Consider the following 27,046-nt stretch of genomic DNA (forward strand, 5'->3'; position numbering starts at 1 on the left):
TGGGCACCCTACTGAGACAAGGAGGAAGGGATTCCAGGGAGCATATAATGGGGTTAGCAAATGTGTGCTGTTCTGAAAACAACACAGTTATAACATTTTAGGTGTGAAAGGTAAAATATAGTTATTTGCATGAAGACATGAAGTTATTTAATCCATTCTAGAAAAAGCAGGTGAATCTTTGTCTCAAAATTTGGTTAAGAAAACCTGGTCATTAAGCGGCGCCTGGATGTCTCCGTCGGTTAAGCCTCCGACTCTTGATTTCAGCTCAGGTCATGATCTCATGGTTCTTGAGATCAAACCCCATGTCGGGATTCACTGTGACAGCATGGAGCTTGCTTGGGATTCTCTCTCCCTCTCTCTCTGCCTCTCCCCCACCTCTAAAAATAAATAAATAAATAAACTTAAAACATGGTCATTTAGAACTGATGGCCACTTGCACCTTTGACCCTGATGTTTGCACGTGTGGCAGGAATGACCATCATAGTTGGAAATAGAATTAAAAAGCTATTGTGTGTTGCAGAAGGGAAGCATTTAAACACCATCCTGCCCCAAATGGGCAACAGCCATTATTTCCTTTCCTTTGAATGTGCACCTTTGAAGGGATTCATATCTACTTCCAGGGTACAATGAGGATTCTCAGATTGGCTACCCCTATACCAGTCCCTGCCAACAGTTTTGTTGTATCTGTTTGTAAATAACTAGGCTCTTCTTTCAAACAGTTCTACTTCTCCAGACCATCACCCCTACCCCCTCAATTAGGATGCACTAGCAAGACTGTACTTGATGTTTGACATCAGCTTGTGATAGTGCCCAGAGTGGGATGGGTTTCCAATTCTCCCCATTGAGCAGCTTTGCTTTCCTGGTATAAATGAATGTGATACTTCTTGGTGTCAAAGAATCAAGGCCCAGAGAGATGGAAAAAGCCACTCATCCCACATCCCATGATGTGCAAGTGTCTTTCCTTTCATTTGATTCAAGAACACGATACCTTCTGTTTTCACCACCTCTGACTCCTACAGACCCCCGCATATACCTGCCACTGGCCTGCTCAGTCAGCCAAAAAAAGCCATTGCTGGTTCTTCATGGCTAGATTTTATTCTCCCCCTTTGAAGACCAGTGCATCCCTGAGGCAGTGATCCTCATCCTAAAGCAATAGATGGAAACCGTCAGAGACACACCAGCATTTACTGGTAGCATTACATTTTACACTGGTCCTTTAACTTTTTTTTTTTTTCCTAAGTGGGCTTCATGCCCAGCGTGGAGTCCAACTTGGGGCTTGAACTCATGACCCTGAGATCAAGACCTGAGCTGAGATCAAGAGTCAGATGCTTAACCAACTGAGCCACCCAGGTAGGTGCCCCTTTTTTAAACCTCTATTTGTGCTGAACAGTTGATGACATTATAAAGGCTTCTGAGGGTAAAGGAAATTTAAATCAAAGAAAAACAGTGCTGCCCTACAGACTCTTCTGAAAGAATCTCTCATAATAAACCTATTGACAGGACATGACAGAACACTAGTGAATAAGGAATAGACTGGAGAGTTTAAAGTGATGCGTACTATATTGTCTTTGGCATCTATACACAAACATGCATTCATTCAACCAACACTACGCTGCATGCTGGGCATCCGAGACTTAAAATGCACAGGCCTTATCCTTGTAGCTTTCACAGGTTAGTTGGGCAGACGGATGTGCAAATAAATCATTGCCCGGGGGCTGCTGATTGTTATGGACAAGAGAGAGAACACGACTTCACAGCTTCCTGGAAGGAGTCCAGGCCTTGGAACAGCTGGACCTGGATCTGGGTTTCAATTCAGCTGCACTGCATGCACTTTAGCTGTGTGACCTTTAGCTGTGGGGCAAGTTACTTAGTCTCTTTGAGCCTTCTCTGGTTTATAAAATGGGGGCAAACAATAACTTTGCACAGTTGTAGATAAAACAGGTATAGATAATGTGTCTTAAGCACCTGGAATATGGTATGCCCCTTAATGGCACCCACTTGGACTTGGCCCCAGCATCATTTTCATCCACCTGGTCTTCACTGGCTCTTCTACCAACTCACTGTGGAACAGATCATGCCTCTTCATATCTCCACGCCTCATTTCCACTTCTGCAAAGTATGGGGACAGAGAAGACTCAGAAGCCATTTGGGCTAGAAACACAGACCAGCCCCATCCAATGCTGGGCTCCCTTCTGCAATATCCCAGGCAGTTACCCAATGTATTAGGGTTCTCCAGAGAGACAGAACCAATAGTCTAATCTGTCTATCTAGTCTGTCTGTCTGTCTTTCTATCTATCTATCTATCTATCTATCTGTCCATCCATCCATCCATCCAATGGCCCCAACTGCCTCTGCTATGCCACTGCAGAGCTGGGGTGCTCTCTGCAGTGAGCAGGTCAACAAGCCCTATGAGGCTGCTGGATGGGGGAAGGATAGCCGCTCCTCAATCCTTCTCCCCTCAGAGTGGCAGCAGCTTTTACCCCTGGATTTTCTCTCAGGGTGCACACTTCCTCCCTGCCTAATCCTGCCAGAGATCAGACCTGCCTCAGGTAGTGAGGCCAAGTGGGGCAGTAAGAGGTTGATCCCAGCCCCATCAGGGAAGGGAGGTCTCCTGTGGAGGTGGGCCCAGGTGGGAGCACCCTGTACACACCCATCGCCTGGCGGGTGTCTCTGTGGAGGGGATGGTTCCCACAATTCTTCTTGCAGTTTGAGCTAACAAAGGTGCAACTTTTCTCCTGCAGATGCTGGTTGGTCCTTGGTCCATTTTTCTGGCCCCAAGCATGAATTATTTTTTCATAATAGATGAAAGTTCTAGAAGCATGTTCTGAAAGAGAGAGGAAACAAGACAAATAAAACTAAATAGACTCAAAGCGCTTGTAAAAGTCAGTCCTGACAACCCACCTGGGACCCTGTATATGTCACAGATACCAGGGATCCAATCAAACCCTGTTGCAGAAGACAATTCTAGGTTGACCCAGAGATGAATGCCCACGTAAGAGCTTCTATTCCCAGAAACCTCTGATCCCACCTGCCATCTTCTTATTCTTCTCCGGTTGTTGTTTTTATCCAAAATCCAGGTCTAAAACTATAAGCCAACCTTTTCCAAAGCTCCATCTTTGCCCCTTTTACAATTAGCAAGATTTTTTACTTTGTAAAATGTGGAAAGTGATCCATTGTGGCATATTCTATTTTGCAGTAATCTATCCTTGATCCTAAAAATATGCTACACTTAGGCTCCCTTGTGCAGAAAGAGCAAGAAGTAGCAACAAAGTATAGAAGACGGAACTTGGGTTGAGTCAGACAGGCTTAGGACAAAATTCCAGGTCATTCACTCATCCAGTAAATATTAATTTATGTCCCTGCTATGTACGAAGGACTATGCTTCATCACATCCTAATTGTATGACTTTGGGCAAGTCATCTATTTCTGTATCCATAAAATGGAAATAATTACAGAAAGGAAGCCCACGGCAGTGTCTAGACCACCATCAGGCTCTTAATGAAGTGCGTATCTTTCCTCCTCTTCTTTAGATGCTTTGTTGATTGTTCTATAAAACTTCTCAGCCAGGGGCGCCTGGGTGGCTCAGTCGGTTAAGCTTCCGACTTTGGCTCAGATCACGATCTCACGGTCCATGAGTTCGAGCCCTGTGTCAGACTCTGCTGACAGCTCAGAGCCTGGAGCCTGCTTCAGATTCTGTGTCTTCCTCTCTCTCTGCCCCTCCCCTACTCATGCTCTGTCTCTCTCTGTATCTGAAAACTGAATAAATGTTTTTTAAAAAATTTTTTTAAACTTCTCAGCCAAAGGGCTCAATAAATTAGTACAGTTCATCCTCAAAACATCCATCCAATAATCCTTGTTAATGCTGAGTCAAAAAAAAAGACCTTCTCTCTCTTTTTTAATGTTTATTTATTTTGAGAGAGAGAGCATGAGCAGGGGAGGGGCAGAGAGAGGGAAAGAGAGAATCCCATGCAGGCTCCATGCTCAGTGTGGAGCCTGACTCAGGGCTTGAGTTGATAACCACAAGATCATGACCTGAGCCGAAATCAAGAGTCAGATGCTTAACTGACTGAGCCACCCTAGCACCTCAAGACCTTCTGAAATGACACAAAAAACCTAGAAGTAATAGAGATTTTAGATTTAATATAATATTAAAAATTCAAAGATGCTATAAACAGGGATAAGAGACCAGGAGACTGGGAGAAAATCTTTCTATATACATACAAAGAGTTAACATAATATCATATAAGAGCTCCTAAAAATCAGAAGAAAAACAAATATCCCAACAGAAAAGATAGGAAAGGATCATTCTTGGTAGAAATACAGATGACCAATAAACATGAACAACCTGACCGGTAATTACAGATGTAAATTAAAATGAAGGGGAACATGTCTAGTTCATCAAATTGCAGGGGCAGGGGGGAAAGATAATGGCTGGTATGAACAAGAATGTGGGAAAAGAGGTACCAATGTACTGATAAGAAAATAAATTGGTGTGGTCCTTCCTAAGCAAAAATTTTCAGCATCTATCAAAATATAAAACATGTATGCCCATTAAAACCAACAATTCCACTTAAAGATATATGTATGAAACATTCACTGCAACATTGTGTGCAGGAGAAAGTTAGAATGGCTAACTGGCCATCAAGTGTCTTATGGCTCATTAATACCATACAAAAGCATGAAGTGATGTAAAACTGAGGTAGTTCTGGGGCACCTGGGTGGCTCAGTCAGTTAAGAATCTGACTTTGGCTCAGGTCATGATCTCATGGTTCATGGGTTCGAGCCCCACATTGGGCCCTGCACTGATGGCTCAGAGCCTGCTTCAGATTCTCTGTCTCCCTCTCTCTGTCCCTCCCCTACTCATGCTGTCTCTCACACAAAAAAATAAGCATTAAAAAAAAAAAAACTGAGGCATTTCCACAAATCCTGACATGGGAAGATCCCTGTGATGTATCATCAACTGAGAAAAAGCAAATTGCAAAGACATCTCCACATCTCTACATGATCACATCTATATTTTAAAAATTAACGTATATGTGTGGACATATATTTGTCCTCAAAGATGGATTATGAATACCTTGAGAAAGGTAGGGGTGTGTTCCCAAGCTGTTCACAGCAGTTGCCTTTAGGGAGAAGTGAGAACTGAATCTAGATGAGAAGAGATGAATCCTCACATGGTCAGGTTCCTATTTTATTCTCTATGTTCTTTTATATTGCTTTAATTTCTTTCAATGAGCATGTATTACTTAATTTGAAATACAACAAGTAAGAAAAAAACTGTTCTTCCATGCAAACCATAAATGATGGTACCCCTGGTCTGAGCCACATGCCTCTTTCACCTGGGTCATTGTGTAAGCCTCTAGCTGGCCTCCCTGATTGTACTCTTACCCCTTGTCTTAGTCTATTCAGGCTTCTATAACAAAATACTGTAGACAGGGTGGATTATTTATTTCCCACAGCTTTGGAGGCTGGGAAGCCCAAGATAAAGGTACTGACAGATTCACTATCTCGTAAAAACCCATTTCCTGGTTCATAGATAGCTGTCTTTTTTCTGTGTCCTCACATAGCAGATAGGATAAGGAACTCTCTGTGGCCCCTTTTATAAGGGCACTAATCCTAATCACAAGGGCTTTACCTTCATGACCTAATCACCTCCCAAAGACCCCACCTCCAAATACCATCATATTGGTGATTAAGTCTCAACATATGAATTGGGGGGGCGGGGGCACAAACATTCAGACCATAGCAGCCCTATAATAGACTCTCCAGAAAGTGTGTTTTTTAAAATGTATGTGTCAGATCACCACCACCCCTCTGCCATCCAACCCAGATTCCTTTCTGTGGCCTATAAAGCCCCATATATCAGCTCCTGACTGTTTCAACCTCACCCTTATCTCTCCTCTCCTTGATAATGGCCCAAGAGAACTCTGCAGGGCCTTGGCACAGCTGGCTCCATCAGTCATGCCAAGTCTTGAGGCGGGTGGTGCATCCCAGGCAGAAAGACCAAGAAGTGCAAGCATCCTCAGCTTTTGAAGCTACAAAAGGAGAGCACTCTTTATCACTTGAATGCCCCGAAAATTGGAAAACTTCACAGGACAACCTTCTTCCTAATGCCAAAACCTCCCTCCTCTATAGCCATGGTTCTGAACTCTGGCTGCACACTGGAATCATCTAGGAGCTTAAAAAAAATACTGGTGTCCAGGCTCCATCAGCAGAGATTCTCATGGGGGAAAATTTCAAAGCTTCCCTAGTGATTTTATGTGGAACTCAGCAAGAGAATTACTGCTCCATTGCATCTCTGCATTCAACAATGAGGAAACGTCTCGTTTTCAGAGGGTAGCATGGGTTCCTAAAACTCAGCCAGCCCTCCTCCCCAGGCTCACTTGGCCAGACCGGAAGTCTGCTTTCCATGCCCAGCTAAATCTATCCTCCAAAAACCAACCTTGACCAAAATTATTTAGCAATCAATGAGCTTGGACTTGAAGAAACTGTGGGGTTGGGTGAAAGTAAGGGAAATGTCAGAGCATAAAATCATGGCTCCTCCAAGTGACTTTTGTAACCTTCTAAAATAGAATGCATTTCTATTGCAGGACAATTCCCTCTATGGGACACATCATAAGTGACAAAGCAACTGTGGTCCTACCAGAAGTCATTTCACTCTGAAATGTCAAAATGCATCTGACTGAGCCCTAAAAATTCTGCCATGTAGGACCTAAGACAGTGTAGAAAGCAGTTTACAGTCCATGTTTTGACCCTAGATGATTATAATCCTGTTTGCTGCACTAATTTCTAATTAAAGATCTCTCTGTTGGCAAGAAGCATGATGTGTCAGCCACAGTGCTCTGGAGTTGACAGCTGTGGCCTCAATCCCCAAGTCTTCCTGCCACTTGGGAAGTGAAGTCTCCTGTCAACCCTGTAAGAGGTCTGGGGGAAAGTTACCATAAGTAGTAAAGCTCTGTGTCCAAAGACATTATTTGTAATTCCCAGAAACATTAAAAAAAAAAAAAAAAAAACAAAGGGAAGAAAGTGGAAGACAAAAAAAGAAAGGGGCCTATCATCTTCATCATCTTTTCTCCAAACTCACAAAAATGGCTGGCCTCTCCCAAAAGATAATCTGAGAGATTAAGAAAATCTGTCTCTACTAAACACTACCGTGTCTCCCTCAATTCTCTGACAAAACAAATGCTCCTCTTACATGGAAGCAGGTACAAGAGAGGGAAAATGATTAAAACTGTATTGCTGACTTCACAAATGTAGGTAAGAAGCACGAGTCACTGGCAAGGTTACTCTAAAATAGTGGTTTTCAACACTGGCTGCACATTGCAGTCACCATGAGAGTTTAAAAAATACTAATCCTAGGGGCACCTGGCTGGCTCAGTGAGTAGAGCATGTGACTCTTGATCTTGGAATCAGTGTTTATATATATATATATATATATATATATATATATATATATATATATATATATACATATATGTATGTATGTATATATATATATATATACACACACACACGCATACGCATACATATATATATACATACACACACACACACATACACACACATATATATGCATATACAGTACAACCTTGGTTTGCAAGCATAATTCATTCCAGAAACAAGCTTGTACTCCAAAGCACTTGTATATCAAAGTGAATTTCAAGAACCATTGGTTCAGTTGTGATCATGTGACATTCAGCATCACACACTACTCATATTGCAAGATATCACTTGTTTATCAAGTTAAAATTTATTGGAAATGTTTGCTCATCTTGTGGAACACTCACAGAACAAGTTACTCGCAATCCAAGGTCTTACTGTATACAGTTTACATATGTATACACACATATATATGTATATAGTTCACATATATATACATACATACATAAATACTGATCCTGCATCCCCCCCACCCCAGAGATTTTGGGTTAAATGGAATTGGATGGGTCCTGGGCATGACAATTTTTTAAAGCTCCCAGATGACTAACTCGTGGCCAGGGCTGAGAACCCGGCTGTAGTTTGTTATGGGGTTCCAAGTAGCCACACTCTGATCTTAAACATAGTCTCCTGGGGGCGCCTGGGTGGCTCAGTCGGTTAAGCATCTGACTTCAGCTCAGGTCATGATCTCACGGTCCATGAGTTCGGTTAAGCGTCTGACTTCAGCTCAGGTCACGATCTCACGGTCCGTGAGTTCGAGCCCCGCGTCGGGCTCTGTGCTGACAGCTCAGAGCCTGGAGCCCGTTTCAGATTCTGTGTCTCCCTCTCTCTCTGCCCCTCCCCTGTTCATGCTCTGTCTCTGTCTCAAAAATAAATAAACGTTAAAAAAAAAATTTAAACATAGTCTCCTGAATAGATGGCCGGTCACTGCCAAGAAATGAATATCAGTTTGAAAGAAGTATTATAGGAAAAATCTGAGTAGGATGATGCCTCCTCAAGATATGGCTTTAGTGTGGTAAAAATATCTCTAAACTCACAGGATATATGAAATTGGGATAGAGATTCAATCATCATAGATTTAATCATTATCATTAACAGGAAAAAGCAAGTATATAAGTTCAACCAAGTGAGCTCAACTAGGGGAATTTCTTTCTAATGGAAAAAAGCTATTATGGGGTGCTTGGGTGGCTGAGTCAGTTAAGTGCCTGACTTTGTCTCAGGTCATGATCTCACAATCCGTGAGTTCAGGCCCCACATTGGGCTCTGTGCTGACAGCTCAGAGCCTGGAGCCTGCTTTGGATTCTGTCTTCCTCTCTCTTTGCCCCTCCCCTGCCCACTCGCTCGCTTGCTCTTGCTCTCACTCTCTCTCTCAAAAATAAACATTAAAAAAAAAAAAACTTTTAAAGCTATTAGGAGCAGTGGATAAAGCAAATGTCATTTTTTCCTTTTTCCAGAACTGAGAAGAGTCCACAGTAAATATCCATTATGTCTTAACAATGGCCAGGAAATGCTTATTCCACACTGGCTTTTCAGAGAACAGAATTAAAATCAATACCATATTGATTTTAGTCTTTGTGAAATATAGCACCAAATATTCGTATATGACCTTTAAATGCCAGAGCTATTAAAACAATGGAGCACACCCTCCTTCTTTAGCAAGACAAGGGCTGCTGAAGGTTACAAATGCTCTCTTTTGATCCATTTTCCACACTGTGATAGAAAGAGCTTTCTAAAATGTAATGCTGATCCCTTAACTCCTCTGCTGCACACCCTCTATGGGTTCTCCATTGCCTTCCCACAAGGCCTCCATGACCCTTCTCCACCCTTCCCTCTCCATAGCCTTCCTACCACTCAGTGCTCCAGCCACATGTAGCTCCCCAGACATCCCTGCTGTGTCACACCTCTCAGCCTTTGTCTATGCTGCTCCCTGTACTGGGATGTCCTTCTTTCATGCACCCCAGTCCTCCTAGTTCTGGAGAAATTCACTACATCTTTCAAGACTCAATTCAAAAACAATAAAAAAAAAAAAAGACTCAATTCAAAAGTAACTTCAACAATGAAGCTTTTCCTGACCCATTCATAAAGAATTGTCCACTCCTTCCTTTGCCTGCGCACTCCTTCTAACATGGCACCTTACACTTGATCACATTTATGTTTACCTGTATAACTTCCCCATCTAGACTCTGAGCCCTTTGATGGGAGAGACAGTATTTTATCCATTTATAAACCCAGCTCTTGCAAGACTGAATGATATAAAGTAAGTGTTCAGTAACTTTATTTCATGAACTGAATTTAACTGAATGTACTGAATGACTGGATTCAACTCTCTATAAATTAACCTCCCTCACCTCCTCTCCCTCTCTCTCAACACACACGTATACACACCAGGAAATTGGAAAGGGACGACTAAGAAGCAGCCAGAGTGGAACATCTCTTGTAATAGTTCTATGATCAGTCCTTACTTACCATTGATGTTCTATACCCAGTGGCAGAAGGCAGAAGCGAGGGACTATTTTCCCGGTGCAGAAGATCCAAGCAAGAGCTGTTCTGAGAACTGAAGCTTCTTGAGTCACTGTGCAACTGTCCCTTTTCAGACAGCAATCTGGACAGAAAGCTGGCCTTGCGACTATCCAGGTGAGATCTGTCTGTCCAGACCCCACTCTCTCTCATGCTGCCATCGCTGTCTCTACAGTGACTGTGCAACTCTGTAAGAGGCTCTCCTGAGGGTCGTAGATCCTGGGACTGCTCCCAGGTTCCTATTGCATAGGATGGGCAATGTCTAGGAGCCATCTCTGTACCTAGCCAGGACTGGGACTTTACATTTTCTAGGCCAAATGAATGGCCTGGTTGCTGTCCCTGGTGCTGAATTCGAGTACTGTCATCCCAGGGACATGGGCTGTGGACATGGAGCTGTCCTCTGTGCTGATCCTTCTCAGTCCACTCTTTTTTAATACAGCAAGGGTCTACTTCAAGTTGCCTGGGCTGTAGGCTTTCACATGTGGTTTTAGACTTCAGCACATTGACTTGAAAGACTTGCTGTTGATTGTTGGCTTGAAGTAAAGAGATTCTTTTAGGCAAGGGAGAGCAAATCATACAAGGCTGGGCCACCGAATATTTTTTCAAATGGAATGGAGTGCCACTTTCATCCTCAATGTCCTCATTGCTGGATTTCTCATAAAGTGCCCTCATGATTTTCCTGATTCCCAGATGAGATATTTCCAGTACATTAAGGAACAAAGAGATGGCTGCAATGCTGTGCATAAAGAGCATGAAAATTGTCTTCTCTGTGGGCCTGGATACAAAGCAATCCACTGCATTAGGGCAAGGAGATTGAGTGCATTTGTAAAGGGGGTGCATTTGAAACCCATAGAGAACATACTGGCCTATCATGAACCCTACTTCCAGCACAGATCTCGTTAAGATGTGTAAGACATAAGTACGGAGCAGACATCCTTTTAGAGGGACTTTATGGATTCTCTTCTGCTCCTCCAATCTCTTCAGCTCTCTATCTATCCTTTGTTGCTCCTCCAATTCAAGCTCTGGATTCTCCATCCGGACTCTAAGGTGTGACTTTTTCCTCTGCCTCTCCTTTTCAAAGGCCCTGAGTCTATAAAGTGCATGGCCCATATACACCAGAGAAGGAGAAGACACAAAGATTATCTGTAAAACCCAGAACCTGATCAAAGAGATAGGGAAAGCATCATCATAACAGATATTGTTGCAACCTGGCTGCTGGGTGTTGCAGGCAAATGCTGACTGTTCATCATCCCAGACATCTTCAGCAGCCACACCCAGTACCAGCATTCGGAAAATGAAGAGAATGGTCAGCCAGATTTTCCCCACTATAGTTGAGTGGGAGTGAACTTCCTCTAGGATGTCACCCAGTAAATTCCAATCCCCCATGGTAAGAGATTAATGTCTGAAACATACAGAAAGTACTGAAGTTAATAGCACCCATGGATATAATGTATAAAGACACAGGCTCATTAATAAAGCAGGTTCTTTTTTCATGTCAGAAAAGCTATGAAGCATTTTCCAGCCCTAATTATTTATGGCCCATGGTTGATGAAATAGGATACTTCCAAGGAATATGATTTGGGAAGAAAAAAAAAACTCAAGACCCTGCACAATCTGATCCAATTTCCTGCCTATCCTTTCCTTCTCTCTGACACAAAGTTGACTCATTCCATATATGCAATGGCCCTCATATTTGTACAATGCATTCCATCTCAAGTTTTGTTCATTTCTCTGCCCAGATGAGAGGCCCCATTAACCAGACATCCTACATGATCTTGCATGAGTCTCAACTTTTCCAAGAAGTTTTCCCTTGCCATCCCAAGTCAGAGTGGTTTTTCCCATTCCTAAATGCCCACACTATTTTTTATACCACTCATTTGGCACTGTGCCTAAAATGAGTTTTGTGAAGGCTGTGTCTTACATCCCTCATCTTGTACACTCTTTGCAGATAGGGACACATTCTATAGCATTTTGTTCTTTGCACACAGAAGGTATCCATAAATAATAGTGGGATGAATCATCTTTCCATTTTAAAACTCGGTTCCTTGACCTTATCACTGGAATAATCATCACACATACAACAAAAAAAGTAAATCCTCATTATGTATTATATTATCCATGCTCCCACTGCAAGAAAACAAATCAGCCAAATATACCCTCTGGAACTGGCACAGGATAGCAGTAAAGATTAAGCAGACACAGAAACAGTACCAGACATGTGATTACATTCACAACGCCACATCTGGAACAGCATGATTTCATGAAAGCTTTGCTAACTTAGAAGAAAAGTGAATATAAACTGCTTTTCTAGCAAGCTTGGATCCAGGAAAGAATTAAAGCAGAGCTGACATGAATAGGTTATTTGGTTTACCCTAAAAAAAAATGTTTTTCAAAGTTCAATGAGATTAAAAAGTTAGATTAAAGGCTTCTAAGATGTAGAAGACTTCCCAATATGAAAGATATGAAGAAAAAAACAGGAAAAGTGTTATTAAGTTAAAAACCAATAATGAAAGAATTTTCTCTTCCATAATTCACCCATTCAATAATATTTACTAAATCTTACTATCATCTAGGCATTGTCCTAGATGCCAGGGAATTCAACAGTGAACAAGATATACCTGGTCCAGCCCTCACAGTATTTGGTCAGTAAGGAATCTCACTAACATAAAATGAACAAATCGTGAAAAGAATGGATGAATATCAACTCAAAAATACAAGAGATGGGGCGCCTGGGTGGTTCAGTCAGCTAAGGATCCACCTCTGATTTCAACCCAGGTCATAATATCACAGTTATGAGATCAAGCCCCACATCATTGGGCTCTGAGCTGGGTGTGGAGCCTGCCTGAGATTCTCTCTCTCCTTCTCCCTTTGCCCCTCCCCTGCTTGTGCCGTCTCTCTCTTTAAACACACACACACAATATGGAATCATTACATTTTCCCAACGTATCTCCCAAAAAAATAAATTCCAAGTGGAATAAAGTATTAAATGTAAAAACGCCAACCATAGGGGTGCCTGTGTGTCTGGCTCATTTGGTTAAGCACCCAACTCTTGGTTTAGGTTCAGGTCATGATCTCACAGTTCATGGGATCGAGCCCTGCATCGGGCACAGACAGCACAGAGCTGGCTTGGGATACTCTCTCCCTCTCTCTGCCCCTACCCAACTCTCTCATCTCTCTGTCTCTCTCAAAATAAACATTAAAAAAAATTTTTTTAAGTTAACCATATAAGTATTATAATAAAATATGAAAGAATGTTTTAGAATCTTGAAATAGAAGAAGTTTTTTTAAGCACATCAATGCCAGAAATTATCATTGGAAAAAATTTTTAGATTTTACTCAGCAAAACTGAATGGCAAAACTGGAGCTGTCCCAGAAGGCATTTGGGTCTAGAAGACAATAAAAACAACAACAAAAAATACAAACTAAATGTAAACATTTGTGAATAATCACTGAATAGGTAGAGAGGAGATCACTCAGGGACAAGAAAAAGTGAGCCAATGACAAAACCCTGAAAAATAACATAGGAGAATACGTCTACAAATAAAATACAAATAAAATGAATACAAATAAAGTGAAAGTGAGAAATGGCCAAAGAAAGTTGGGGGGCAGGGGGAGATTATGAAAACAGAGAACCATCACTGAAACCAAAGGATAGAGTTTCAAGGAGAGACACAATGCCAAATACACATACACATACTCCTATTTATATGAATTAAATGTGGGATATACCATGCTCAGGGATTGGAAAGCTCAGTATTTGTAAAGCTGTCAGTTCTCCCCAAATGAATTGATTGATAGATTCAATGTGAGATTTTATATCAGATTAAAATAAAATCCTATAAATGTACATATATATGTATGCACATGTATATGGTGTGTGTGTATATATATATGTATATACACATATGTGTGTGTATATATATGTATATATATGTGTGTGTATATAGTAGATATATGTAGAAATATACACACACACATATATATATATATGACTTTGGACTATATGACTATATGACTACGGAGACTTTATGACTTTGAAAAAAATACAGGGCACACACCAGGAAGTTAATACAGGTTATTGGAGGTCTCTAGGAAGTGATGACAGTGGAGGGGGGTAGGGGAAAAAAAAAGGAAAAAGAATAAAGACTCTTCTTCTAAGCAAGTACGACTAATTTTTTATCCAAAGTAAACATTTATATAAATTTACCTGTATATGCATACATATATATAAATTTTTTAAATAAAATATAAATAGTAGATACCTCTCTGAATTTGGGAGGGGTATTAATGAGACTTTTATTTTACTCTATATGCTTGCGAATTGCTTGAAATTCAAAATTAAGAAGGTAGTTACATATACTACTTGTAAATAAAATATTAGATTTAAAAATTTTGGACTTATGCCTTATTAGCTGAAGCAACAATTTAGTAAGTTCTATCCTCTCTTAAAGAGTTCAGGTGCTTTCTCATTATTCCTTTAAAAATCTACAGACATTATTCTTTTTTTCAAAAATTTTTAAATGTTTATTTTTGAGACAGAGCAGGAGTGGGGGAGGGGCAGAGAGAGAGACAGAATCCGAAGCAGGCTCCAGGCTCCAAGCTGTCAGCACAGAGCCCAACATGGGGCTTGAACCCACAACTGCAAGATTATGACCCGAGCTGAAGTCGGACACTCAACTGACTGAACCACCCAGGCGCCACTAGACATTATTCTTTATTAAAAATTAATTCCTGAGGAGCCTGGGTGGCTCAGTCAGTTGAACATCAGACTCTTGATTTCAGCTCAGGTCATAATCCCAGGGTCGGGGGATTGAGCCCCATGTCAGGCTCTGCACTGAGCATGGAACCTGCTTAAGATTCTCTTTCCCTCTGCCCCTCTCCCCGACTCGTGCACTCTCTCTTTCTCTCTCTAAAATAAAAAATAAAGATAAAAAATAATAATTCCTTTAGCACTTAAAAAAATATCTAGAGCTTCTATTTTATATAAAAACACTGAAATAGGAAAGTTAACTCAATTTGTTAAATTATCCTCTACTTGGCAGTCCTAACCTATTTAATGTTTCTATTGCCAGTATCCCTTTAAAACTTGGGAATTATTATCTTTAAATAACAAGTAAAGGAAAACTGGTCCAACATGGAAAACAGGAATACAATCATGCATATTGACATGCAAGAGCAAAATCCTTTAGACAAATATTCCTGTTTCCCAAAAGTAACTACTTTTTATCAAAAATGAAAACAGGTCCTAGAAATATTCTTGAATTTTATTATCAAATACTAATTTAGCATCTCCCATGTAAAAACTGGTGCTCCTTTTCTGAATTTTATTTCAGATCTTATCTTTCTATCCCCACAGGGATTTCCTATATTTCTCATAAACAAGGAAGTCCACATATTTACCACTTACCTTATAGGTGGTCAAAAATAATAGTAACTGCTCACAGAACCTTAAAGTTGGACCGTGAGTGGCTAATTAGTGAAAAACTGCTGCTGGTTGCAGATATAAAGCGTCTAATCAGCTGGGTGTGGGGCAGGATCCAGAATGAGCACAGTAGTTTTGATCAATGGAGTCTAACCTAGTTCTCTCTAGAGGTCAAAATGTCCTCTGGGGCTTTGCAATTCTCTTGTGATATTTTCCTCTAATTGACCCCATGCCTGAGCCCCTCCTGGTATATCATATTTACAAATGAAAAGTGAAACAAATGAGAATTTTCCTATCTTTTTTGTGGATGATCACAGTGATTTGAGTTTTGGGTGCATTTCTTCCAACCGATTGGGAATCCATGTCATAGATCAATGGGTCACGTCCAATTTCATTCAACAGCTGCCTGGGATGAGTCTTGCCTCATGAAATGTGAACAAGTAAAAATGGAGTGACAATCAAGCCCAAAGTGTTCTTGCAAATCATGCTAGGCTGCAAGTAGTAACATCTCAAAAAGAGATCAATAAACCAGAGAGGGGGCTGTACATGTCTGTAGATTATGCGTGCTACCAATACTCTATTAGGCTGAAACAGGCAGCTCAGGATATCCCCACCGCCCCCCCAACCAACTCCAAGTGGATAATCTGAAAGCCTTAGAAAGCTCTGTCAGATTTTTTGGAGAAAGTATTTGAATTCCAGAGAGGTCAAATAACTTGCCCAATGTGGACAGAGATTAGGTCTCCTAATTCCCAGTCTTACATAACATCTACATTAGTCACATCTCAAGTACAGTCTTACTGCCATCTTAGAAGGGGTGACAGCAAGGGTGTTACTAGAACCCAATGGTGACTTCAAATCACAGCTCCTATGCACATTTCTGAGCCTGCTCTTTTCTGCTTAAATTTTGAAAGTATATAAAACTATTTAGGGTGGCTGGGTGGCTCAGTTGGTTAAGCATCCAACTTCAGCTCAGGTCATGATCTCACAGTTCGTGAGTTTGAGACCGACATCGGGCTGTCTGCTGCCAGCACACAGCCCACTTTGGATATACTGTCCTTCCCTCTCTCTGCCCCTCCCCCACTTGTGTGCTTGCTCTCTCAAAAATAAACATTTTTTAAAAACTATTAATAGTTCCTATCACCCGCCTATTCTATTTTCACATATTTAGTTTTTAAAAAAGGATAATAAAGGCTAAACAGGTGAGGAGCTCAAATTTCCACTATATCGCACACTAGCCTCAAGTACAAATTGCCAGAATTAACTAGAGGCAAAAACACATGATGTATTAATATATGTATTTGTATAGTACTGGACACACTGTCCCAAAAAGCCCTTGACATTTAATTCTAAAATTCACCTGAAGACTAATGAATGTAATACCTTTAATGCATTTTGTCAGAGTCAAACATTAAAATCATACATTATGCATTGAGTAATTCAGAATGGTACGCAAGAAACTCCTATTAGTTGCCTCAAGGGAGGTAACTGAGTGACTGGGGAACAGGTGGGATGAATACTTTTACATTGAATCATCTGAACAGCAAATGCATTACCTAACTCAAGATAATAATGTTTAAACCAGAAAGTGAGGTTTAAAAAAAAAAAAAAGCCCACAACCCTATGTTGATGTATTTAAAAATCTCCTGCAGGGGCACTTGGGTGGCTCAGTCAGTTAAGTGTCTGACCTTTGCTTTCGACTCAGGTCATGATCTCACATTTGGTAAGTTGGAAGCCCACATGGGGCTCTGTGCTGACAGCACAAAGCATGCTTGGGATTCTTTCTCTTCCTCTCTCTCTCTGCCCCTCCTCCACTCACTCTCTCAAAAATAAATTTTAAAATAAACTTAAAAAAAATAAAAATAAACTTTTCCCTGATAAAACAATCTGATCATTCTTGAAGAGTTTTAGCAAGCAGAGGATTGGCACAAAGTCAGCGACTCTCCCATATCCTCATAGTAATAATGTGAAATGTCCCCATGAGGTAATACTGCCCTGCACTGCTGCTGGGGGGGAGGAGCTCTACGCACTGCCTCATCCCCACCAGCCCAACGGCTCAGCAGGAATTAGCACACTAAAGGATGAGAATCAGTGCCATAGAGAACAAGTTTTGTTTTGTTTTTTCAAGTTCCAACTTTCTCTCTCACCAAAAGAGATGTTGAATCTATGAAGTCACTGGCAGGCCCAAGACACACTCAGAGAAACAGAAGGGAAAAGGAAGTTTAGAAAGAACAAACGTAACAGGATGGAGAAAGGCGCACCTGGAATGAGAGCTCCACTAGCTACCGCCTCCGTGCTAGTCAATGGTATCAATACTTTCCATGTCACTGCACTCACAGCTGGTGATATACACTCCCTAGGGCCACGAGGGGTTGTTGGTTTTCTGTAAGCAGCTGTAAAACATTAGAACTGGGAAGGCTGACATAATATCAGTGAACAGAAATTCCGAGTCATAGAGGGTAGCAGCAGCAGAAGAGGAAAGCTCATTTGTGTCAAGTCCTCATCTGCTGAGATTCAGAGGAACTTACAATAAGAAAATAAGAGATTTCCAGAAGAAAGTGTGAGAAATTATAGGAACTGGGTTAACCTATCAGGTTCCTAGCAGAGAATTTGGTGTTCCTCAGATAAAAGGTATTACCATGCCAAAAGATAACCACACCAATTACAGAAAAACAGAACTGCAAAATAAAAGGTCGAGGTGAGTGATTTTCAAAACACCGTAGGGGCGCCTGGCTGGCTCAGTAGGCAGAGCATGCAACTCTCAGTCTCGGGCCTATGCGTTCAAGTCCCGAATTGGGTGTGGAGATCACTTAAAAAATAAAATCTTTTTAAAAAAGTAAAATAAAGGTAGTTCTAAGAAGCATGAAATTAAATCCCACCTTCCACTTGGAAAAACATTCTACGACAGTGTCAACCTCACATTAATGAATATATGAAATTCATAGCTGACTGTCTAATATTTAGGAGACACCATAGCTTAATAAACATAGTAGTTCACTCTCACCACTTTCAGCAAGTCCTCTCCCAATCCCAGGATGTGTGCTCGTGAACATAATTTAACCTACTACCCTGGCCTTCAATTATATATCCTTATGGGAATTTGTTCTACAGATTTACCTGCACATGTATAAAATGATGTGTACAAAGTGATTCATTACAGTACTGCTGCATTTGCAGAAGATAGGAAATGCCAGAATGTCCATCAATAGGGAAATGGTTAAACACAATAAACTCTCATTTATTATTATTCTCCCACCCCCACTGCCCACAAGGGGTAATCCCTCCAGCAACCCTTTGTTCTCTATATTTAAGAGTCTCTTATGTTTTGTCCCCCTCCCTGTTTTTATATTATTTTTGCTTCCCTTCCCTTACGTTCATCTGTTTTGTATCTTAAAGTCCTCATATAATATTTGTCTTTCTCTAATTTCACTTAGCATATCTTCTAGTTCCATGCATGTAGTTGCAAACGGCAAGATTTCATTCATTTTGATTACTGAGTAATACTGAAGTAAATATATATCACATCTTCTTTATCCATTCATCCATCGACGAACATTTGGGCTCTTCCATACTGTGGCTATTGTAGATAGTGCCGCTAAACATTGGGGTGAATGTGCCCCTTCAAAACAGCCTATCTGTATCCCTTGGATAAATACCTAGTGGTGCAATTGCTGGGTCGTATGGTAGTTCTATTTTTAATTTTTTGAGGAACTACTATACTGTTTTCCAAGGTGGCTGCACCAGTTTGCATTCCCACCAGCAGTGCAAAAGAGATCCTCTTTCTCCGCATCCTTGCCAACATCTGTTGCCTGAGTTGTTAAATGTTAGCCATTCTGACAGGTGTGAGGTGGTATCTCATTGTGGTTTTGGTTTGTATTTCTCTGATGATGAGTGATGTTGAGCATTTTTTCATGTGTTGGTTGGCCATCTGGATGTCTTCTTTGGAGAAGTATCTGTTCATGTCTATTGCCCATTTCTTCACTGGATTATTTGTGTTTTGGGTGTTGAGTTTGGTAAGTTCTTTATAGATTTCGGATACTAACCCTTTATCTGATATGTCATTTGCAAATATTTTCTCCCATTCCATTGGGTGCCTTTTAGTTTTGCTGATTGTTTCCTTTGCTGTGCAAAAGCTTTCTATTTTGATGAGGTCCCAATTCTTATTTTTGCTTTTGTTTCCCTTGCCTCCAGAGACGTGTTAAGAAGTTGCTGTGGCCAAGGTCAAGGAGGTCTTTGCCTGCTTTCTCCTGGAGGATTTTGATGGCTTCCTGTCTTACATTTGGGCCTTTCATACATTTTGTGTTTATTTTTGTGTATTGTGTAAGAAAGTGGTCCAGGTTCATTTTTCTGCATATCGCTGTCCAGTTTTCCCAGCACCATTTGCTGAAGAGACTGTCTTTATTCCATTGGATATTCTTTCCTGCTTTGTCAAAGATTAGTTGGCCATATGTTTGTGGGTCCATTTCTGGGTTCTCTATTCTGTTCCATTGATCTGGGTGCCTGTTTTTGTGCCAAACCTTCTTAATTTTTAAACCACATAAATGTATTATCTAGACAAAAATTTTGATTAAATATATGTAATTTACCCACAAGAAGCTAAGTCTATGCCTTCCCCAACTCTTCTCTGCCTCGGTGTCCTTCAAGGATCAGATCATATAGCACTTCCTCTATGTTGCCCCAACTTGTTCCTTGTAACACTAGTATACCACTTCTCACAGTTAGTTGGGTGTTTGTCTTCCCGGGAAGCTGAACTCCTTCAGAGGAAGAATGATTCATCTTTTTATCACCAGCTCCTATCACAATGTCAGGACTTAGGCACCTCAAGATACATTTAATTTTTAAAATATACCTCAAGTGCACTGAATCAAATCAGTCATAATCCTTGTATCAAGGCACACACACTGCCTTTATTCTTCCATGGAAGAAATCTTTTAAAGTTTTTATTTGTTTGTTTGAGAGTGAGAAAGAGAGAGAGAGAGAGAGAGAGAGAGAGAGAGAGAGAGTGTGCACGAGCCAGGAAGAGAGGCAGAGGGAGAGAATCCCAAGCAGGCTCCATACTCAACAGAGCCCATGTGGGGCTTGATGCCATGACCTTGGGATCATGACCTAAGCCGAAATCAAGAGTCAGATGCTCAACTGACTGAGCCACCTAGGGAACCCCCAAAATTTATTTTCTAATAATAGAGTCAATATCCATGAACCCATACCAAACTGAGAACTAGAACACTGACACTAAATTATATTTCTCTAGATGCTATCCCGTCCCTTTGCCTCTTTGAATCTAGACATAGAGCTTACAGCCTTCACAAAAATTAACTCGAAATGGATCACAGACAATACACTTGTCACCATCTTATCTGAAGGCTATATTAATTTTCCTCCTCTGCCATAAACTAGGCCACAGAAGTCTAGTCTAGTCTTGACATCTCCCAAAACTTTAGACTGGGCCACAATATTAATCTGATTGGATCTGATGAGAGAGCGGTAGCAAATATGGTAGATGCTTTAGTAATAAGACATGCAAGCCACAGGGCAGGATATAAACTCCCCCCACCCCAAAATTAAGGCGCCTGCCACCTCAGTGGTTTCTGGAGGTCCAGCCTTTACAAAGTGAAAGATAAGTTGCTGTCCTTTGCACTAAAATAAGCACACACACACGCACACACACAAAACCCCACAATGCTTGATAAGCTTTTATGAATTCTAGAGGCCACTTGATGTGTTATTTGGCCCACTAAATGATCAACCTGTAAAGCTGTCAGCTTTCACTGGGGAACAAAGAAAAGGCTCTGCAACAAGTTCAGGTTGTAGTACAAAAGTCGTGCAAGATGCCAGCAAATCAACTAATACTCAGAGATGATAGCTAATATGTTGCATGAAGTCTCTGGTAAGCCTCAATGAAACAATCAGAGTGCATACCTCCAGGGTTTTATAGCAAAGCTATGCCTTGTGGGAGACTGAATGCCTGACCATGGGAAATCAAGTGACCAGGTGACCCAAGCTGCCCAGAATTAATTGGGTGTTATCTGAACCACCCAACCAAAAAGTACTAAATGCAGCATTCATCAATTAAGATGAAAAAAGGCAGGCTGAGGCAGGTCTGAAAGATACAAGTGACATAAGCAGGTAGCTCAGACTCTAGTATGTAATACTGTACCTGCTTTCTTTACACTCAGTCCAAACCTATAGCTTCATGTGCAGCTCCTTATAACCAGTTAGGTGAGGAGAAAGATTTGGGTCTGGTTTCCAGGTGTTTCTGCATTACATGCTAACACAAGCCAGAAGCAGACTACTATAGTATTACAACCCAAATCAGGACAGAATGAAAAAGGGAAAAAAGGGAAATTCTCCCCCAAGGAGGGGGGATGGAAGAAGTATAGAACTTTTTTTTTTTTTTAAGTTTGCTCATTTATTTTGAGAGAGAGAGGAAGCACACATCGGGGAGGGGCAGAGAAAGAGGGAGAGATTGAGAATCCCAAGCAAGCTGCACTGCCAGTGCAGAGCCAGACATGGGGCTCAAACTCACAAACTGTGAAATCAGGACCTGAGCCGAGGTTGGTCGCTCAACCAACTGGGCCACCCAGGCACCCCAGGGTACAGGACTTATAACAATATATATAGTTGTCTCCTTCCTTCACTTTGAGAGCCAAAGCTAGAACCTATTCAAGGTAAAGGCTTGACTGGATGGTTAAAGACTTAGAACATAATTGGATATATGACAAAGTCTTAGGGAAGCAGCAATGTGAATGGACTTCTAACATTGTAAACAAAGAATGAATATTGTGTCCCAGGTGAATGTTCACAAAAGGCACCTTGCAGAAGAGAATCTCCATGAGATGGACAAGATAATACATCCTGGAAATGAGTCTCTTCCCCGTGCAAACCCAGTGCTTACTTAATGGACCCATGTACAAAATGGCCATATGGCAAGAAAGCAAGCTTTGTATGGGCTCAACAACATGGACTTCCCCTCACCACAGCTGTTCTTGTTACCTCCATTGTGTAAGGCTTATCCTATCAACCACGAAGTCAAAGTTGAGTTCAAATACGGACTACCAACTACTAAGTAGCAGGTGTATTATAGCACACTGGCTATCCATGGAGGGGAGGCAATTATACTATTGGAATGACACTATGGAATACCTGTTCACCATTATCACATTCCACACATTTTCTGTCCAAGAAACTCATTTCACAGCAAAATACATTCAGCAAATGGGTTTATGCTCATGTCTTTCACAATTTCATCATATACCTCTCACAGAAAACAGAAAAAAGAACATTATTATGCTGGCTTAATAATAATAATAATAACCTGAATACCAAAACCTGAGGAGGCATTATTAAGAAAATACTTTAGATCTCACAAAAAAATTAAAAACCCACAGAATATCCTAAACAAAACATTAGCAAACCAAATCTAATATTATATAAAGAGGATCTAATACATCACATTAAAGTGAGGCTGATTTTTTTTTAAGTTTATTTATTTTGGGAGAGAGCATGCGCATATACACACATGAGAGCAGGGCAGGGGCAGAGGGAGAGAGGACCCCAAACAGGCTCCAGGCTCGATCTCACAATTGTGAGATCATGACCTGAGCCAAAAGCAAGAGTCGAACACTTAACCCACTGAGCCACCCAGGTGCCCCAAACTTAGGCTTATTCTGAGACTACAAGGTTTGTTTAGTATTTAAAAATCAATATAATTCACATTTACAAAATAAAAGAAAAAAATTTTTTAAACATCCATTCATGATTTTTTAAAAATTTATTTTACAGAGAGAACGTGCAAGTGTGAGTGGGGGAGGGGCAGAGAAGCAGAGGGAGAGGGAGGAGAGAGAAACCCAAGCAGGTTCCATATGGAGCCCCGTGCAGGGCTTGAACTCAAGAACCATGAAATCATGACCTGGGCCCAAATCAAGAAATCCCACACTTAACCAACCAAGCCACCTGGGAACCCCCATTCAGGATTTAAAAAAAAAAAAAATTCTGGGGCGCCTGGGTAGCTCAGTTGGTAAAGCGTCCAACTTCGGCTCAGGTCATGGTCTCACAGTTTGTGAGTTCGAGCCCCACATCGGGCTCTATGCTGATAGCTCAGAGCCTGAAGCCTGCTTCAGATTCTGTGTCTCCCTCTCTCTCTGCCCTTCCCCCGCTCACACTGTGTCTCTCTCCTTCTCAAAAATAAATACACATAAAAAAAATTTTTTTTTTAATTCTTAGGAATAGAAAGAAGGAAACTTCCTTAAACTGTAGTGGTTTTTATTTTTGTTTTTAATTTACAGGAAACCTTATATTTATAAAATATTGAGTCTTCACTATGAGATCAGGAATAAGACTAGTTCACTACCTTAGTGTTCATTAGTATCAAATTCTAAACTTTATTGTATTAAAGGTCTTTGACAGTGCAAAAAAAAGTAGGAAAAAAAGCTTACAGATTATAAAGAAAGAATTAAAACCATGATTTTGTACAGAAGATTCAAAAGAATTTACAAATTTTTGACACATATATGATAGTTCAGCAAATTTCTAGGTATAAAGTCAAGTGTATTTCTGTATCCCCAAAAGAAAACTAAATCATTTACTACAGGATCAGATACTATCAAACACTAAGAAAAATCTAATGAAAAATATGCAAGCCTTATACGCACACATACATCATTATTTAAATAATTACAATAAATGGTAGAATATACCATGCTCAAGGACTGGAAAATTCAACAATGTAAACATGTCAATTCTCCCCGAATTTATTCAGATTCTGTGGAACTTGATAAACTGATTCTAATATGTATGTGGAAATGTGAAGAACCAAATATATCCTCTAGGATAGTGAGGAAAGAAAACAAAGTGATAGAAGTTGTCTACTGAATATCAAAACTTATTATAAAGCTACAGTAATTAAGAGAGCAATAAGAAACTGAAAATAGAACTACCCTATGGTCCAGCAATTGCATTATTAGATATTTACTCAAAGGATACAAAAATACACTCAAAGGGGTACATGCACCCCAGTGTTTACAGCATTATCAATAATAGCCAAACTATGGAAAGAGCACAAATCTCCACTGACTGATGAATGGATAAAGGGGTGGTAACATAGGGGTGGTAACGAAGGGATAGTGTGTGTGTATGTGTATATATATACGTATACATACATATATATATATATATATATATATATATATATATACATACACATACACACACACACACACACACACACACACACACATACACACATATACACAATACCAGTATTACTCAGCCATCAAAAAGAATGAGCTCTTGCCATTTGCAGTGGTGTGGATAGAGCTAGAATGTATTATGCTAAGTGAAATGAGTCAATCAGAGAAAGACTAATACCATTATGATTTCACTCATGTGGAATTTAAGAAACAAAACAGATGAAGATATGGGAAGGTGGAGGAAGAGAAGTGAGGGAAACCACAAGAGACTCTTAATGATAGAGAACAAAGTAAGGGTTGATGGAAGGAGATGGGTGGGAGACTAAAGATTAAAATTAAGAATGTATATTCATCAAAAAATATGTGATCCAAGGAAAGGCAAACGACAAAGTGGGAAAAGGGATTTCCACATACAGAATAAAGAGCTCATATCCAGAATATATAAATTATTCTTACAAATTAATAAAAGAGATCAGAGACTTGAACAGGGACTTTACCAAAAAAGGAAATTCAAATAGCCAACAAACATTCAGGAGGTATCATTCCACCAGAATGGCTAAGATTAAAGACTTATCATACTGAGTGGTAGAGAGCATGTGCAGAAACTGGAGCTCACACTACTGAAGAAGTATAAATGGATAAACACACTTTAGAAAACTGTTTGGCAGTGTTTACTAAAATTTCACACCTTTATTCTCATTCTTGACCTGGATGGGTGTTACACAAGTATCCACTTTGTGAAATTTACAGAGCTACTTTTCCTCAATGCCACACTTTAATTTTTTTTAAGCTTAGTCTTTTTTAATGTTTATTTTTATTTTTGAGAGTGCATGCATGAACGAGCGGGGAGGGGCAGAGAGAGGGGGAGACAGAGGATCCAAAGCAGGCTCCATGCTGACAGCAGAGTCAGTCAGATGCAGGACTTGAATACACAAACCATGAGATCATGACCTGAGCCAAAGTTGGTCACTCAACCGACTGAGCCACCCAGGTGCCCCACCAGACTTTAATTTTTAAAGTTCAGCGTTTTTATATTTGTACCTTCATCCTAACAAGGCAAAGACTCTAACATTTTCTTGGTCCCTTGACCTCCATCATGTTGATACTGTCTAAAATTAATTATGGATATTTCCTCTTTCTCGTCCTATTCACACTTTACCCAGATATCTAACCACTCCTTCTGCCTAGCTCTGATAATATCTCTTGGACTTATTGTTGCTGAGCATTTTCTCAAAAAATGTTTATGATGTGGATTTTTGATTGGTAAATCTTAATGATTGTATTAAGCCCTCACATTTGAATAACAATTTAAATGGATGTAAAGCTTTAGGTCCAATACTTTAAAAGGTTTTCTTACAGCCAGTTTTGCTCTTGAAAAGACAGATCAATCTGATTCTTATTCCTTTATACAAGAAAAATTTTTATTTTTTACAAGAGTAACTTTTAGATTTTTCTCATTATCAATATGTCTCTAGATGTGGGTACTTCTTGTTTGGCACTTCACGGCCCTTTCAATCTTTAATTTTTTCTTATCCTGGACCTCTTTTGTTACTTGAATGGTGGCACATCTACTTTGTCCTTCATCTCACTTAAATCTGAATTCATGTCTTCTTTTTTCTCTTTTGCTTCTTTCTGGGAGAATTTCTCAATTTGACTTTCCAACTCACTAACTCATTCATCAGCCATACTCATTCAATTTTTATCCCACTTATGTTATTTTAAATATGTTTTTTATATTTCAACTTGGCTCATTATTTCTTATTCTTATACCACATTGCTAAACTCTTCCCTTTTTTTTCTGTTTACAGGCTTAATTTTAGATTCTGATGATCTTATGTAATTGAGTTTTCTTTTGAACCAGTGGCATTTCTTGGTAATCACTTTACTTTGGCTTGTGAACTCACTTACCTGATGGTATGGGCTCTTCTGAGTGATAGAATGCCCTGGGGAAAGGCTAAGGGCAGCAATCTGGGCTATGTTGGGGGTTCAAAGAGAGGGAAGAAGATAAAGCCCTATGGTGCACAGCCCCAACACTACAAAAACCACAGTAAATTATTTGTTTGTTATCTACGAAGTAACCCTTCAACCATAGCTCCCTCTTTAGACACCGTGGGAGAAATGGCAATTTCCTAAGGCATTTCCTAAAGTCTAGGGCCTACGCTGTAACCCATTAGTCCTATAAGTCTGGAGGGGGAGGAGTGAACAAATAATGCACAAGCTAGTCAGTCCTTACCTGTTTTCCCCAAATCTTCACCCAAAAGGGTTTTGTGCTGCCCAGATTTTATCTGTGAGGACACCTGCAGCAGAGGTCTGGTTCACTGTACTAGTACCTGCTGTGAGAAAGCAGGCAAAGGCAACTGGTTTTCTCTAATGAATCTACTCACAGACATTCAGCCAGCCATACCCCCACCAAGAACCACTTCAAAACAGCTCCCATATCCCCTGTGAGTTTTACCTTTTTTTCTTGTAATTATTATCTAAACAC

At 40.3% G+C, this 27,046-nt stretch overlaps 2 protein-coding genes across 2 annotated transcripts in view; both read right to left on the reverse strand.

Annotated features, from left to right (window-relative positions):
* Positions 1-397: 397 nt before the first annotated feature.
* GJA10 (gap junction protein alpha 10) lies at positions 398-26,894 on the reverse strand. The gene is made up of 4 exons (XM_053222469.1): positions 26,795-26,894; positions 9,904-11,356; positions 2,651-2,824; positions 398-2,109 (listed from the first exon to the last, which is right to left on the reverse strand). Exons 2-3 carry the CDS (start codon positions 11,338-11,340, stop codon positions 2,786-2,788), a joined length of 1,476 nt encoding a protein of 491 aa, XP_053078444.1. The 5' UTR covers positions 11,341-11,356; positions 26,795-26,894; the 3' UTR covers positions 398-2,109; positions 2,651-2,785.
* CASP8AP2 (caspase 8 associated protein 2) overlaps positions 24,582-27,046 on the reverse strand; it is a 38,470-nt gene continuing 36,005 nt past the window's right edge. The window contains exon 12 of the mRNA XM_053222462.1: positions 24,582-26,894. Within this exon, the coding sequence (XP_053078437.1) occupies positions 26,885-26,894 (10 nt within the window). The 3' untranslated portion in view covers positions 24,582-26,884. The remainder of the gene's footprint in view (positions 26,895-27,046) is intronic.

This window comes from Acinonyx jubatus, chromosome B2, assembly GCF_027475565.1.
Source record: "Acinonyx jubatus isolate Ajub_Pintada_27869175 chromosome B2, VMU_Ajub_asm_v1.0, whole genome shotgun sequence".
NCBI classification, from domain to species: domain Eukaryota; kingdom Metazoa; phylum Chordata; class Mammalia; order Carnivora; family Felidae; genus Acinonyx; species Acinonyx jubatus.